Below are 15273 nucleotides of genomic sequence, written 5' to 3' on the forward strand. Positions count from 1 at the left end.
TACCCAGGCCTGAAGCTGGACTGGCACGGATCTAGATAGACGGTTTCATCCAGGAACTGTGGGAGCTGTCGCGCAACCACACTCTCCACAACCTTCGCAACAAAGCGAAGGTTGGAGACCGGACGATAGCTTGCCAAAATGGCCGGGTCCAGAGAAGGCTTCTTGAGGAGGGGCCTCACCACCGCCTCTTTCAAGGCGGGAGGCAAGAAACCCTCTCTCAGAGAAGCATTTATGATCCTCTGGAGCCAGCCTCGTGTTACCTCCCGGGTGGCCAGTACCAGCCAGGAGGGGCACGGGTCCAATAAACATGTGGTTGCGTTTAATCTCCCCAGGATGTTGACTGTCTTCATCACATTGCCCTTATAGTTGGTTAGGTGCTGCAGTCCCTGCCACACCTGCCTCACGTTGTTGTCTGCTAGATGGTTCTTTATCTTTCGTTTATATTTTTGTTTAGCTACCTTGATGCCTCTCTGTAGATTTGCCCTGGCCTTAAAGATGGCATTCTGGACTCTCAGAAGTATCTGTACCTCTGCTGACATACAGGGTTTACAATTCCCATAGAGTCTGATGCACTTGTTCACTGTTACATTATCTGGGCACATTTTGATATATGAGAGTACAATGTCAGTGTATTCATGCAATTCTAGGGGTTAAAATATGCTCCACTCAGTGGTTTCAAAGCAATCCTGTAACTGACTGAGTTCACCCTCTGGCCAGATTTTAACAGTTTTCATGAATGGCTGTGTTCTTTTCCTAAGAGGGACGTACTTTGGGCATAACAGCAGAGAGAGATGGTCGGACATGCCCAGGTGGGAGAGGGGAATTGCTCTGTATGCCTGTTTTAAGTTTGAGTACATAGGGTCTAAAGTGATCTTCCCTCTGGTTGGGCACTGCACATACTGCACAAACTTAGGAAGAACAGTCTTTAGACAAGCTTGGTTAAAGCTTGGTTCAGAAATTCCAAATAATGGTTCTACAGAATATCTTGGCATTATTCCATTAATAGGAGTGTTTTGTTTCCATAGATCTCAAAGATGTGATGTTCAACCTCACTCAGGGATTCACCTTCATTTCCCTCCCAAATAGTCACCACAGATTGGTCAGTGAACTGTACCATTGTAATATTTTGGCCATAGAATTGCCAAGAGTCATCTCTATATTAGCTGCCCATTTTTTTTCACTATTCTGAACATCATCTAAGCTTTTGAATCCAATTCTTTGCAATCAGATCTTACAGGTTGAGTTGAAGAGTATCATTATGGTGTGTTCAACATCAACAAGCAAAGGAATACTGCTATGCTTTGTAATTTGAGAATTACCTAACATTTTTTTTCCTTTTCTGATTCATGTTGAGATGGATCTTCTAAACTGTGATCATAAAAGACTCATTTAATGAATGCTTTATCACGGAATGACTCTCTTCAATTTTTAGCACCCAATTCTAGCATTGTTAGCAATTCTATTTTCTTGTGCTACTGCAAGAGATATTTTCTGAGGTATATTTCTATTATTGATATAATCCCCTGTTCCTGCTTGGTATTGCTTTCATTTTAACAGAAAAATATTTGTGTGTATCTGTATACATACAAATTCTGTATAAATAACACACACACACGGGTTTTTTTTGGTGGCACTCTTCTCTTTGTATAGATCCTATGTTTTATCTCAAGAAGGTAGGCCTGCCTTGTGACCTCATCTTGCTCCCTAAAGTAGCATCTGACTTTTGCCTCAGTGAAACTATTCTCTTTCTCTCTTATTCTATACTGAAGTTGGAATTGAATTGTTCTTTTCACTTCTGTTTGTCACATCTTGGCTTTTTGTGTACTCACAGTAACTTCCCACACAACATTGTACTTATTTTTTTTACTCTAGGAAAAAGAAAGATTTCTACTTCCTCTTAGCAATTTGATCACTGGATTAGGGACACCAGTGATTAACTGGCAACCCTCTTGCTTGTTAATGTTTATGGAGTCACTATTATCCATCCTGGTTGGAGAGTGAGGCATGGGCCCCTTACTTACAGCAAAGTAAGGTTTGCTGTACAGTTGCTTATCTGTAACTGCCATCCCTAAAAAATACTCTGGATTCACAGCATGCTTGAACCATCCTTTCTGCAGGAATATTCATGGATATTCCTAAACCCAGTATTGGATGGGAACGCAGATGTCTCTGTGCAGATTTCCACCAACATTTTTATAGTTGTAGAAGGTTCTAGAGAAGGCTGCAGCACAGGAATAACACCCATAGAATTCATTTAAGAAACCACAGTCAGGGGTAAGCAATTGGTTCTTTGTACATCACTTCCATTGGAGATGTTATGGGACAAAATTTAGTTTTTTCAAGTAATATCCAAAAAAAGTTTGGATTTAATTGAGGGAAATAAGCGTATAAAATGCAATGTCATCTTTAGTAAAAGGGCAACTTCAACTTTGAATACATTTGGTCCACACTTCCATTCTGGTAGAAGATACTTCTTTATTTATCTCGATGCAAAACATGTTTCTCTGGGACAGACCACAAAATCAAAACAAGAAAAATAGAGGGGCATTTGGTAACAGCCGAAGCTTTTGATCTTTAAAAATGGTTTAGATACCATAGGTTTCTTTACATGTAATGTTTAAGCCATGCTTTGTTACAATGTTCAACTTTGCACTAATTAAGTTTTCTTGGCACACTGTTTTTCATTTATTTATTTATTTGCCTTTGTAGACATAGTTACAATGAAATCATCAACTATAGTTCATATTGTACGTTTATACCAGGGGTGGGTTCTACTTACCTTTACTACTGGTTCGCAACAGGGCTGCGTGTGTGTGCTTGCTTTGTTCATGCGCAGAAGCGTTTTGATGACATCGCGTCGGTGGGCGGAGCCTTCCGCTGGTTTTACTACCAGTTCTACAGAACCGGTGTGAACCGGGGGCAACCCACTACTGGTTTATACCAGGATTATAAACTTTTGCTATTTTCACTTCACAAAATGATAAAATGCTGGACTTGTTAGTTACAAGAACTAGACAGACTTTCAATGCGTATCATCTGCAAATACTGCATTTGTACCTTACCTCTGTTAGAAAAGATATATGTGTGATTTCTGAAGACAAGCTGGTGCTTTTGGAGTTTTCAGGAGAAAAGATATTACTGACTGGTCTTGTTTTAAATTATATGGTGCCTATAATTATATTCTCAAGGGGCTTTTAAAAGTTAAATGTTTTCAGTTTGTCCTTGAAATGGACAGTTTGGCAGACACTGAATGGTGATACTGACAGAAACAGCTGCAATTAAAGTAAGTGCACCTCAAACTAAAAGAATATTTGTTTTATTCTTCTTTATGGTTTCCAGGATATAAAGAAGATGAATTTAATTGGCCTGCATATCTGAAGAAATGTAAGGCTCAAGCTGCTCCTAAATCTTTGTTTGAAAACCAAAACACAGTAAGTTTTTTCCTTATATTTATCTGTGTTCACATTAGCATTTTGATGTGCCCAATCTAGTTGAAAATGTAATGGATTTTATCAATGTAATAAATCAACTTCTTACAGTAAATTTATATAATAAATCTGTACATGTACACTACCTATGTATTTACTTATCTTCAGGAGGTATTTTTTAAAAAAATTTCTACATCTTTTTTCTGTGCCACTTGATATTAATTCAATTACTTGAAAGTGTGTTTTAAAAGCTTTAAATTTTCATTTAAAACATTTTTAAAAAGCATTAGAATAGTATTTTCCTATATGGGTATAGGAAGGCAGCCATTAAATTCTGCTTTGCATGCCTTTTGTACTATAAATGCAAATTTTATTAACGTTTTAAAAAGAATATGAAATCTAAGAAGAACTATTACAAAGTAAAGGAAAGAAAGAAAAAAAGAGAAAAGTCCAGAATTTGCCCGTTTGATGTAAGGTTCCAACTTAGAAAACAGAGACTGCGAGTTCTAGTCCTGCCTTAGGTATGAAAGTGGCTAGGTGGATAAATTTAATAATTATTAAAATAATAATTGAATTTATATCAAGCCTGAGTAAGAATTAATGTGACCTTGTAAGATTTACATGAGGTTTTTCCAACATCCTTTTTTGACTGGCTGACACCCACTGTCCCCTCTTTCAATATCCAAGTAAATTAAATATAAAAGAAGATGATGTAGGGGATTACAAAATGGATGAGACTGAAATAAAAGAAGTCTGAATTCATTTTTTTCAAAATAATCCAACTATTTGATTTAGGAAATAAGAGTTTATCTTATTCCCAAGACAATGTGATATAAATTATAAGATACAGACATCTTTAAGACATGGTCACCCACAGTGGTGGGATTCAAATAATTTAACAACTAGTTCTCTCTGCCCTAATGACCGGCTGGATGGGTGTGACCATAGTGGGCATGGCCAAGGGGTGTGACAGGCAGCACTCGGCCTCCTGCACTCCCCTGAGAGCAAAAACAGGGTGTGAGGGAGGGGGCGCAGCGCCCCCCCCCCTCACACCCCATTTTGGGCCTAGTAGGCCTCTCTGTAGACTCCTGGGAGCAAAAACGGGCGCCCTGTTTAGGGCCTAGTAGGTCTCCCTGCAGCCTCCTGGGAGCAAAAGCGGGCCACAGGAGGGTGCCGCACCCCTGTGCGCCCTGTTTTGGGCCTAGTAGACCTCCCTGCACTTACCTGCAAGCCAAAATGGGGCATGTGAGGACTCCTGGAAGGGGTGGGGCCAGCCAGCAATTTAACTACCGATTCGTCTGAACCGGCTGAATCCCACCACTGGTCACACACCTCATTGACTTCACTTAAGTCCTAATTTGTCTGAGTGATTACATATTCACTGTCAGGTGCAAGAAGCCAGGAACAAGAATAGAGTTCAAAGCACAAAACATTTATTTCATTCTACCTGTACACAAGAACCTGATCTACTAACAATCAAGCCAATTTGGCTCTAGATAAAGATCAGCAGAATTCACAGGAGTCTGGATTTAGCTCCCCTGTGGGAATGTAATGACTGTATGTTTTATTTCATAACAAACTAGGAAAGACAATTTTATTTTGAAAAGTCTATGAAAGGTTACACAGTTTTAAAAGTATACCATGTAGAAAGATAGGCAGTCAATAAAATAAAATAATAAAATAAAACAGTTAATTTAGAACTTTTTTTAAAAAAAAATCAAGATTATGTAAAGTCAGAAGAAATTGAAGATGTAGAGCAGAGTTCCCCAACCTTTCCAGCTTTGTGGACTGATGGTGGGGGGGGAGGGGAGGAGAGAGGATGGTTATACATGAGTGGCTGGCAAGCACACACAAATGGAGCACTCACTTGCGCAGATGGGGATGAGTACACTTCCGTGGCCCGATTCCGAATGGCTCATGGCCCAGTAGTGGGCCACAGTCCAGGGATTGGGGATCCCTGATGTAGATTCTTTTTTTAAAAATTAATTTGCAGTGTTATGTTTGATGTATGTCTTTTTATTGATCTGCAGCTTTCTGTCTTATTTTTGCTTTGTGCTGTCTTGCTTTATGTGGTTCAATAGCCAACCTTCTACTCAACATTATTTTTGAACCTCTCTTTGATTAGACTGTGATCCCATCAGGATTTCGAGTAGGGATGAAGCTTGAAGCAGTAGACAAAAAGAATCCTGCTTTCATATGTGTTGCTACAGTAACTGACATGGTGGACAACCGTTTCCTGGTTCATTTTGACAACTGGGATGAAAGCTACGACTACTGGTACAAGTGTTTTGATGATAGAATTTTAGAGATGCTATCATTTCTCTCTCTCCCCCCCCCCCGCCTTTATATTGTCTTATATTGTCATTTTTCTATTTAATTAGGATGGTTAGTTTTTTTTTAAAATCACTTCTCTTCTAGAATAATTTTATATGTTACAGACCCCCTTAAAGAGATGTAGGTGTTGGTAGCAGTGTAAATAATAAAGGCCTAATAAATGTGAAAGTCGGAAAGAAAATAATCTGAAAGTTGGAAAAAAATACAGGCTAGAATACAAGAAAATATACTTGAAGTCATAGGAAAGTTTTTGAAAACTTTTATGTGGTCGTCCTAGGGTTAAGAAGTGGATGTGGAAAGGCAGAAACACACAAATAATGAAGCTGCTAACTTTTTGCAGTCTGCTGATGAAGCCTGGTGCGTTGTTAAGCGAAAAGGGTTGAGAGACACAGGGCACTTTTTGAACCTGATGGGTAGACAGTCTGTAGAGATTCTCAGTCATCCAGGTCATGGTTGATGGGTAGACAACAATTGAGAGTTGTTTCTGCCTCAGTTCAGATGGTTTCCTTCTTTACTTCCATCTCCTGCATACACCATCCAGTAAGAATTCTAGGAAGGGCCTTTTCAGGACACAAGGAACTGCTAGGAACCCCAACCACATTACAGGTAGTCCTCAACTTATAACAGTTCATTTAATTACAGCATCACTGACAAAAATGACTTACAATATTTTTTTACACTTACGACCATTGTAGCATCCCCATGGTTACGGGATTTACATTCGGATGCTTGACAACTGACTCACATTTATGACAGTTGCAGTGTCTAGGAGTCATGCAATCCCCTTTTGCAACCTTCTGACAAGCAAAGTCAGTGTGGGAAACCAGATTCAATTAACAACCATGTCTTTAATTTAACTACTGCAGTGATTCACTTAAGAAATTTGGCAAGAAAAGCCGTAAAATGAGGCAAAACTCACTTAACAAATTTCTTACTTAACAACACAATTTTTTGGCTCAGTTGTAGTCATAAGTTGAGGACTATCTGTATGTACAATGATTGCAATGGTAGATTTGAATGGATTTGCCAAGGGGATTGCTTTCCCATTGATTCACTCCATGGAATGGCTTTAATTTATAAAAGAGGCACCTGGTAACTCATGGGTTGGCAGAGTCTCAGAAGTCCTTAATATGACATTGTGACAGCTGGAGAACTTTTGAGATGCTTCCAAGGCAAAGCTTTGAAAGGGCAAAGTCTATGACTCCCTGGAAAACTATATTATAATTCAAAAAATACAAACAACCAGCCTATAATTTAAAGATTAATCCCAGCACCCTTCATAAAATGAGGACAGAAATTGCAAGAGCCAATTAAAATCTAAGGTAAATAGGGTCACACTTATTTCTTTAACAGAACCCCATTATGGCAGTAAAACTGATAAGCTGGCTCTTTAAAAGCTGCGATGGCACCATTAAATGAACTCCACAGAAAATATTCATCTTGTGCTATTAATGCTTAAATTTCTATTTGTGAATAGCCTTCCTATCCTCTTCTTCACATTCTTCTCCCTATCTACAAGTACTTTTGTTTTTTGTTTACCTTTGGGAGATAAAAGGTGGACTGCTAACAAAACGGCTTCCTTTAACACAAAACATGTATAGCTTGTAAAGTTTCTCCTCTGAACACAAGATGGGGCTATAAGATGATCTGTATATTTTAAGGGTATCCTTTAAATATAAACCAACAAAAATATTTACTTGATAATATTTATGAACTATCCTAATTTAAAAAATGAACAATAGGATGGGTAAGAGAAAAACACAGGCAGAAATTGCATTGTTTTTGTTTACTAATGCTGTAATAACTTTTTTAAAAAAGCAAACTATTAAAACTAGTATTTTGTATATAGTTTACTATTTTATTGTATTTATTTCTACATTTCATTATCTTCCTAACTTGTACTTACCTATGACACAGCTTTTTATAGAACAAAGACGTGTAATATAATGCAATTTTAATATTCATTTTTCACTTCTCTGTATACTTAAGTGTACTAGTGTACTAGTGTCTAAAAAGATGTTTATGAAATATAATAAATACAATAAGAAAATTCAGTAACAATAAAATAAATTAGTTTCAAGTAATAAAAATATTCAGCTGCATCCAATGATGTGTGAAGCATCCATATAGGGCATTCTTTCTGGATTAGAAACTTTAGAAGTATAATATTGTTTGTTAGATTGCCTTAAATCAAATGTTTTTATTTTTCAAGCTTTCCTAAATATGTGTACACACTCTCTCTCTCTGAAAAAGCATTCCAATATCATAATTAATTCATTCAGTGTCCCCATTTAACAGGCAGTCCAGATGTTCATGTGTGCCCCACTGGCCTTGAACTATAATAGGAAAAAAATCTTAATTGCAATTAAGATATTTATAGGAAAGGTGCACAATTAATACAATATTTTTTCCTGCAGGTGTGAAGCAGCTAGTCCACATATTCATCCAGTTGGATGGTGCAAAGAACATAGAAAAACACTTGTAATTCCTCCAGGTCTGTATAATACATAACTACATATTTATTTCACTTGTTTAACATTTTTAATGAGAAATTATTAGAGTGCCAAAATTTAAAAATATCTCAATTTAAGAGTGAGCTATATTATGATTGGATAAGCTAGTTTCACATGCATTTTGGATAATGGTTCAGTAAAAAGGAAAAGATTTTAATTCCATGCAGAACTTACATGAATGAGAAGTTCATATGAGCAAATGATATATGAAAAAAGTGAAAAAGTTACCAGGAAAGCACTAATAATTAGAAATAAACCGTATAAATTACAAATAACATTTTGTAGTTATAAAATTAGAATGCAAATCCACTTATCGAACAACCTTTACATAAGCTATAAATATTTAACCTGTAAGTGAATTAATTGTAGTTTCTCAGGAACAAACTCTGTAATTTAGCCCACACATATCAATGGTGTAATTCATTGCCATAGTATGAGTCACTTGGAAAGGTGATACATTGAAAATTGTTACCTATTAACAGGACACGTTTTATCAACACAGGAAACTTGAAATAGGCCTACTAGCATTAACAACTTTTCTCCCATTATAGCATTTAATATAAAACTTATATTAACGTTTATATACAGTCTTCACAGAAATTTTGTTTAGTTGAGCTTTGCTAAGAAATGGCTTTCCCTGTGAATATCTATACCTGTATTTCTCCGAAAATAAGACCCTGTCTTATTTTTTTTTGCCACCAAAAAAGGCACCAGGTCTTATTTTGGGGGAGGGGGGGGTCTACTGACTCACCTCACTTGCGTGCATCACCCCCAGCTGCCTTTTTGCTGTCGGAAGCCTTCAGGAACTGTTGTGGCCCGCCAGCGGCCAGCAGAGCTGGCAGCAGAGTCGGACAGTTGAGAAGGTTGGGGAGGAACTTGGGCCAGTCCTGCGGGCTGGGGAAAGCTTGATGAGGCCTCTGCATCAGAGGCAGAGAGGGAGATAGACAGCTGTGAGGCAGAGGAACAGCTGGAGCCCGTTTCCAGTGTGCGCATGCGCAGAGGTGCCAGAAGACAAGATCAAAGAGTGAAAGAGGTATTTATCTCTCAAGATGTGAGAGTTCCTGGAACAACTTCTGGAACTTAAACTGTTTCAGACTAGTAGATCTAGAGGGATTTTTTGGGAACTGTCTAATGGTTGTACAGAATTTTGCAGTCCAGATTTGGTAAATTGATTCCACTAAAGAAAACTCTTTGTAGAATACTTTGCAGTCAGAATAACATCCCTGCAGATGTTAGTGAATGGCAATTGAATACATCCAGTGCATGATATATTTAAATTTTGTATCATTATTTATCAATTAGACTACCCTCATGGCAAACATTTTTCTTGGGAAAAATATTTGGAAGAAACCAGTTCTTTACCTGCACCTGCTAGAGCTTTTAAAGTGGTAAGAAACATCTATTGTTTTTTTCATACTTATTCTGCTTATTATATACCACCACTATTGCTGCTGTGATCAATATTAATATCTAACCTTATGACCTTGTTGCTTTGACTTTAGATAATATTTTCCCCATGTTTAGAATTCAGCAGTAATTGGTCTTCAGCCAGATCCAACACCCTGACAATATCTGGATATATATATATATATTTTATTTATATGCCACCCTTCTCCGGAGACTCAGGGCGGTTTACAATGCGTTAAGCAATAGCCTTCATACTTTTGTATATTTTATACAAAGTCAGCTTATTGCCCCCACAAACCGGGTTCTCATTTTACCTACCTTAGAAAGGATGGAAGGCTGAGTCAACCTTGAGCCTGGTGAGAATTGAACTCGCTGTAATTGCAGGCAGCTGGAAGTTAAATACTACCTTTAACAGTAGCATTAGTCTGCTGCGCCACTCAGGCTCTATTTAAGATATTAAGACAATATCTTAACTTTTCTTTCTTCACTTTTTATCCTTTAATGATATTTCATGAAAGGAGAATGGAGGAAATGCACTACCTAAACATGGCTTATTTTCAGTCGATAGGTAGTTCTTGATTATGACCACAATTCATCCCCAAATTTCTGTTGCTAAGCAAAACAGTTATTAAGTGAGGTTTGCCCCACTTTATGACCTTTCTTATCACTGTTGTTAAGTGAACCATTACAATTGTTAAGTTAGTAATGGTTGTTAAGTGAATCTGACTTCCCCATTGACTTTGCTTGTCAGAAAGTTGTAAAAGGTGATCACATGACCCCGGGACACAGCAACTGTCATAAATACATGCCAATTGTACATGCCAATAATTGGTTACATGCCAATTGTAACCATGGGGATTCTGCAACAGTCATAAGTGTGGAAAACAGTCATAAGTCACTTTTTTCATTGTCATAACTTTGTCACTAAATGAATGGTTGTAAGTTGAAGATTACTTCTACCACTTTGCTTCCTGAACCAACACAAGAAAAAAGAGGATTTGTTAACTACTAGATACATGGCTTATTTTATTTTTATTTATTTATTTTATTTTTATTTATTTACTGGATTAAAAGCAATATATCTAAATAAGGTTTTTTTAAAAAATGTATATTATATTTACATAAATGTTAACATAAAACCGGGAGAAATATTCAAAAGAATAAAACAATTTCTTACTTGGGAGGGATAATTACAGTGAACCAATTTCAATGGTTTGATAGACAATCAAAATTTTCACTAATTTCCTGAAAGCCATGAGAGAGTGGCTACTTTGGTGTTGGAGCTGATATTCATTGATGGAAGAGGGCAACAACTGAGAAGGCATAATTTCATGGTCCCTGAAGATGGCAGTCTTTGATAGAGGGACACAACCTCCTACATCTTATCAGACGGACAGATGTTGCTAGGAGAAGATGATTCTGCAGAAACCCAAACCTTGAATCATATCAGATTTTTAAATGTGATAGGTAGCAACCGGAAGCTAACCAGTGTAACTCCTAGGCTAAAGGTGTTATGTGGGTACCATGAAATGCACATATAATTGCTTGACTTACTGTATTTTGGAACAATTGTAGCATCCAAATGCCCTTCAAGGGCCATGTAGAGTGTATTCCAATATTATAGTCCAATTAAGAAATCACTAATGCATGAGTGACAATGAGTAAGTGCCAGGGCCCTGTTGGCCACAGTTACTACCTGTTTTTTAAGAGTCCAAGGGATCCCAAATTGTCAATCAACTCAATAATGATTTTATACAGTTAATTAATATTTTATAGAATATCATCATCATTGGTTCCTTTCTCGTGAAGCACATAGAACAGCAAGCTTCTTCCAGTGAATCTTATCCTTGGCATAGAACATTGTGGTATAAATAATAGATACAAATTAAACTAAAAGTACTTTCCTCTGTTGTAGAAACTTTCTCATGGATTTCAGAAGAATATGAAACTTGAAGCTGTTGACAAGAGGAATCCTGCGCTTATCAGAGTAGCTACTGTGGTTGAAACAGAAGATCACAGAATTAAAGTAATTTATATTCTTTTTTTTTAATCTTTTGATTTTTAAACAGGAGCATCTATTACCTGCTGAACAATTATAAATGATAATACCTTATTACAATACTACTCTGATTTCTCTATTTACTTCATTGAATAGGAGGAACGTAGCTTCATCCTGTTGAATTTGTCCCCATTTTGATAAAGTCTATAACAATTTTAAGTTCCATGATTAGATATGAAAGTGGTTTTTTTTATTTGTGGTGGACTGATCTCAGATATATTACTCACCAGTTTTAACTCATCACCATGTGATGAGACATGATGCTCTCGCACATTCACAAGGCACCCTATAAATTTGCACTCTAAATCTCCAATAAACACATAAGCAAGACAAAAGCACTTTCTTTCTGTCTTTGTCAGTTTGCATGGATTGTGAGGTTTGCATCCTGTGGTGATACCATATTACACTTCACTCCTAATTGCACTGTTAATTTGTGCTGTCAGTAGTTGAAGAAAGAATCAACTGTTTTCAGTGTTAATCCAAATGTGATTGTACCAGCTGTTTCCACTGTTATACTAACGTGAAGGAAATGACCCCTTAGTTTGCTAATTTGGTAAATTAACCATGGTTTGTGATTTCAGACCTACCAAGCTAATCAACATCATCATGACTTTTATCCAGAATTTAATCTCTTTTGAGTTATATTCTTAGCTCATAATTACTAAGTATTATGATTAGGATAAATCATAATGACAAATGACAGTGATTAGGATAAAGGGATTTCAGGATCTAAACATTTGATGCTTTGCTTTGGAATAGTTTGAGTACAATTTGGAACAATTTAGTTAAGAGAAATTTCAAGTAGTCTCAACTTACCACTGGTTGCTTAGTCACTGTTCAAAATTACAACTGACCACCCAAAAGGTACTTATGATTGGGTATGGGTGGGGGGGGGAGTACCTGTATTTATAGCCATTTGCAGCATCCTTCAGTCACATGACCATATTTTACTATGTTTTTGCCAAAAACGGGCATTTACTGCTGGGTTTTGGCCGAAGCACCCCATAGCAAACCTTATACCATTTCTGACATTTGTTATAACCTATTCCAATTCTGATGAGCATTTGGCAGGCTTCAGAAAAAAAATGGGCTGAGCTGCATTTAGCATTGGGAACCAAACATAATTGAAGACTGAATTTGGAAACATCTGAAAACTTTAAACTCATGCATTAAAAATTTAAAGGGTTTGTTAAAATATAACTGGAATTGTTATCTTGGCAAAATAAATATAAAGCCATAATAATTAGTACAAACACAATTTTGTGTCATTTTTTCTTTATAAAGCTTTAATATAAAAATAAATAACCTAATTTTTATATAAAAAAGAAAGTAGTCCCTAACTACAAGGATCTCAACATTCTATATCTTTCTGTTTTAGATCCACTTTGATGGCTGGGATAGTATTTATGACTATTGGATTGATGCAGATAACCCAGACATACATCCTGCAGGCTGGTGTGCAAAAACAGGACATCCTCTTCAGCCCCCTCTTAGTAAGACAATAAAAATGCAAAAATACAATAAATATTTACCAGTCTGTTTTCTTCTGCCTTGACAAAATAATGTGCTGTGACAGAGCCAAGTTGTGTACTAAATCATTCATAGAGTGATTGCAAAGTCTATGGAAATCAGTGGATATCTTGCAAAACACTTGATAATTGAATTTAATATTTGTGGGTATTCTGATTTTCAAGAAGAGAAAATGTATACATGTTTACTAACCCATGATAAGAATTCCAGGTGGATTTCTTCAAAGTCATAGAAATCATTCTTTTATCTATACTCAGATGATTTGATTGAATAGGCAGTCCCATTGTTGCAATGTAATTCAAATATTTTATGTTCACTTGGACTCTCTTTAGCATTTAAAAAGAGATCAAAGTTTTTTTTTTCCCCCATCATTTATATTCTCTTGTAGACTTGGGCATTTTATGGCCCACATCCAACCCTTCACTAGGGAAGGAGGGGCAGGATGACGGTCCTCCACAACCGGGCCGTTTCTCATGTGTCACCATCGGAAAATTAATTGCCCACCCCTGTGTTTTGTGTAAATATGAAGCTAATGTTGAAGTTGGTTTTTGTATTGTTTGTCTAGGTCCACTGGAATTAGTAGAAGCTTTAGAACAAGGAGGGTGCCCTACAGCAGGCTGCAGGGGAGTTGGACATATAAAAAGAGCCAGGCATATGGGCCATCACAGGTATGTATTATGAAGAACTGGTGTTTCAGTAGCTCAGCAAGAGGTGCCCCATTAGAATAAGGCTGTGAATTTGATTTAATTGCTGTCCATGAGACAAGATGTTATTGCAAAAAAAAAGGACAATCAAGTACTCATTTATTTAGATTGCTATGATGATCTTCACTCAATTGCATGACTTCATTGTGACCAGAATATAAAACCTGATTAAGTGAATGCTCACCATAGATCAATGATGTTTTAACTAATATGATGTTCCCTAGTAAGAGATTTCTCCTTAACATTCAGTTAGGTTTATTTGCCTCTTGAATATGGTCCTTATTTTGGGTGGAGCTGTTAGTTTGATTCCTTAATGAAAATCAAAATCTCAGTATGTATTGGCATTAAAGCTTTAATCTGGTAGCCTCACAATATAGTATTTTTTTTCATAATTTTATTCTAAGTTATAAACCAAATATTTGAAGTCTATAGGTTATTATAAGTCAAAGTTCAACAAAATGTTTCAGCTGTATTGAAATTGATCAGTAAATATTATGCATTTGTCATTTGACTAAATCACAATTCCAGTATTTATCCAGTTTCAATATTTTACAATGAATATGAAAACTAATACTCTTCTTTAGCCTTCAGTTTTTCAGATCCTCTCATCTTTATGGGATATCAGAAAGAATACCTTTTTAAAAATTCTATCTGCATTTGCTTTTCGGTCAGGGCTGCCCCTTCCCCTTGGATGGGTCTTGACTAGAATACAGATTTTACCTTTTGCCTAAATACATGTTTATTTGTATTTGAATCATGAATGCCTGTAGACCAATAACCAAGAAAAATACATTCAATGACCAGGCATTATATTGATTCTAACTAACCCACTTGGCTAAATTAGTAGTTTTGAAGAATTAGGGTTACTGGGTTTCATTTTTGCCTCTTAATAAATTGTGGGCTTAAATATTTTCCTTAAGATGGAGTGGAAAATAGCATGTGTAGAGGGAGTCAATAAATACATACTACATTTATTATTGTATTTTTTGATTATCAGTTCTAGGAAATAAGAGCAGAAGGGTGCTATTATCTTATGGGCTTCCTGTCAGCAACTAGATGGCTACTATGACTAAGAATAAGGAACTAAACTATTAAAAGCATGCTTTTATTTAAACCACAAAAATAGTTGTAATAACTTGTATTTTCTGCTACTGTGGTTTGTAATTTAAAATGGTTACAAATTTGCTATACAAAAAGCATTGAAATATAAGAATGTAAGTAGCACTCAGGGAACTAACATAATATTGATATCTCTCCCTGAGCAAATCCATTTTGTCCCTGAACTCTCAAATCGAAAT

General features: G+C 36.4%; 1 protein-coding gene across 16 annotated transcripts in view; it reads left to right on the forward strand.

Annotated features, from left to right (window-relative positions):
* Positions 1–15273, forward strand: part of L3MBTL3 (L3MBTL histone methyl-lysine binding protein 3) — an 81490-nt gene that overhangs the window by 41212 nt on the left and 25005 nt on the right. For all 16 annotated transcript variants that reach the window (XM_087886954.1, XM_060692230.2, XM_087886964.1 and 13 more), the window contains 7 exons: positions 3340–3431; positions 5554–5705; positions 8180–8256; positions 9578–9663; positions 11598–11708; positions 13120–13234; positions 13837–13939. In XM_087886954.1, the coding sequence (XP_087743080.1) occupies positions 3340–3431; positions 5554–5705; positions 8180–8256; positions 9578–9663; positions 11598–11708; positions 13120–13234; positions 13837–13939 (736 nt within the window). The remainder of the gene's footprint in view (positions 1–3339; positions 3432–5553; positions 5706–8179; positions 8257–9577; positions 9664–11597; positions 11709–13119; positions 13235–13836; positions 13940–15273) is intronic.

Source organism: Pantherophis guttatus, chromosome 1 (assembly GCF_059756535.1).
Source record: "Pantherophis guttatus breed Tessera chromosome 1, ASM5975653v1, whole genome shotgun sequence".
In the NCBI taxonomy this organism is placed as follows: Eukaryota; Metazoa; Chordata; class Lepidosauria; order Squamata; family Colubridae; genus Pantherophis; species Pantherophis guttatus.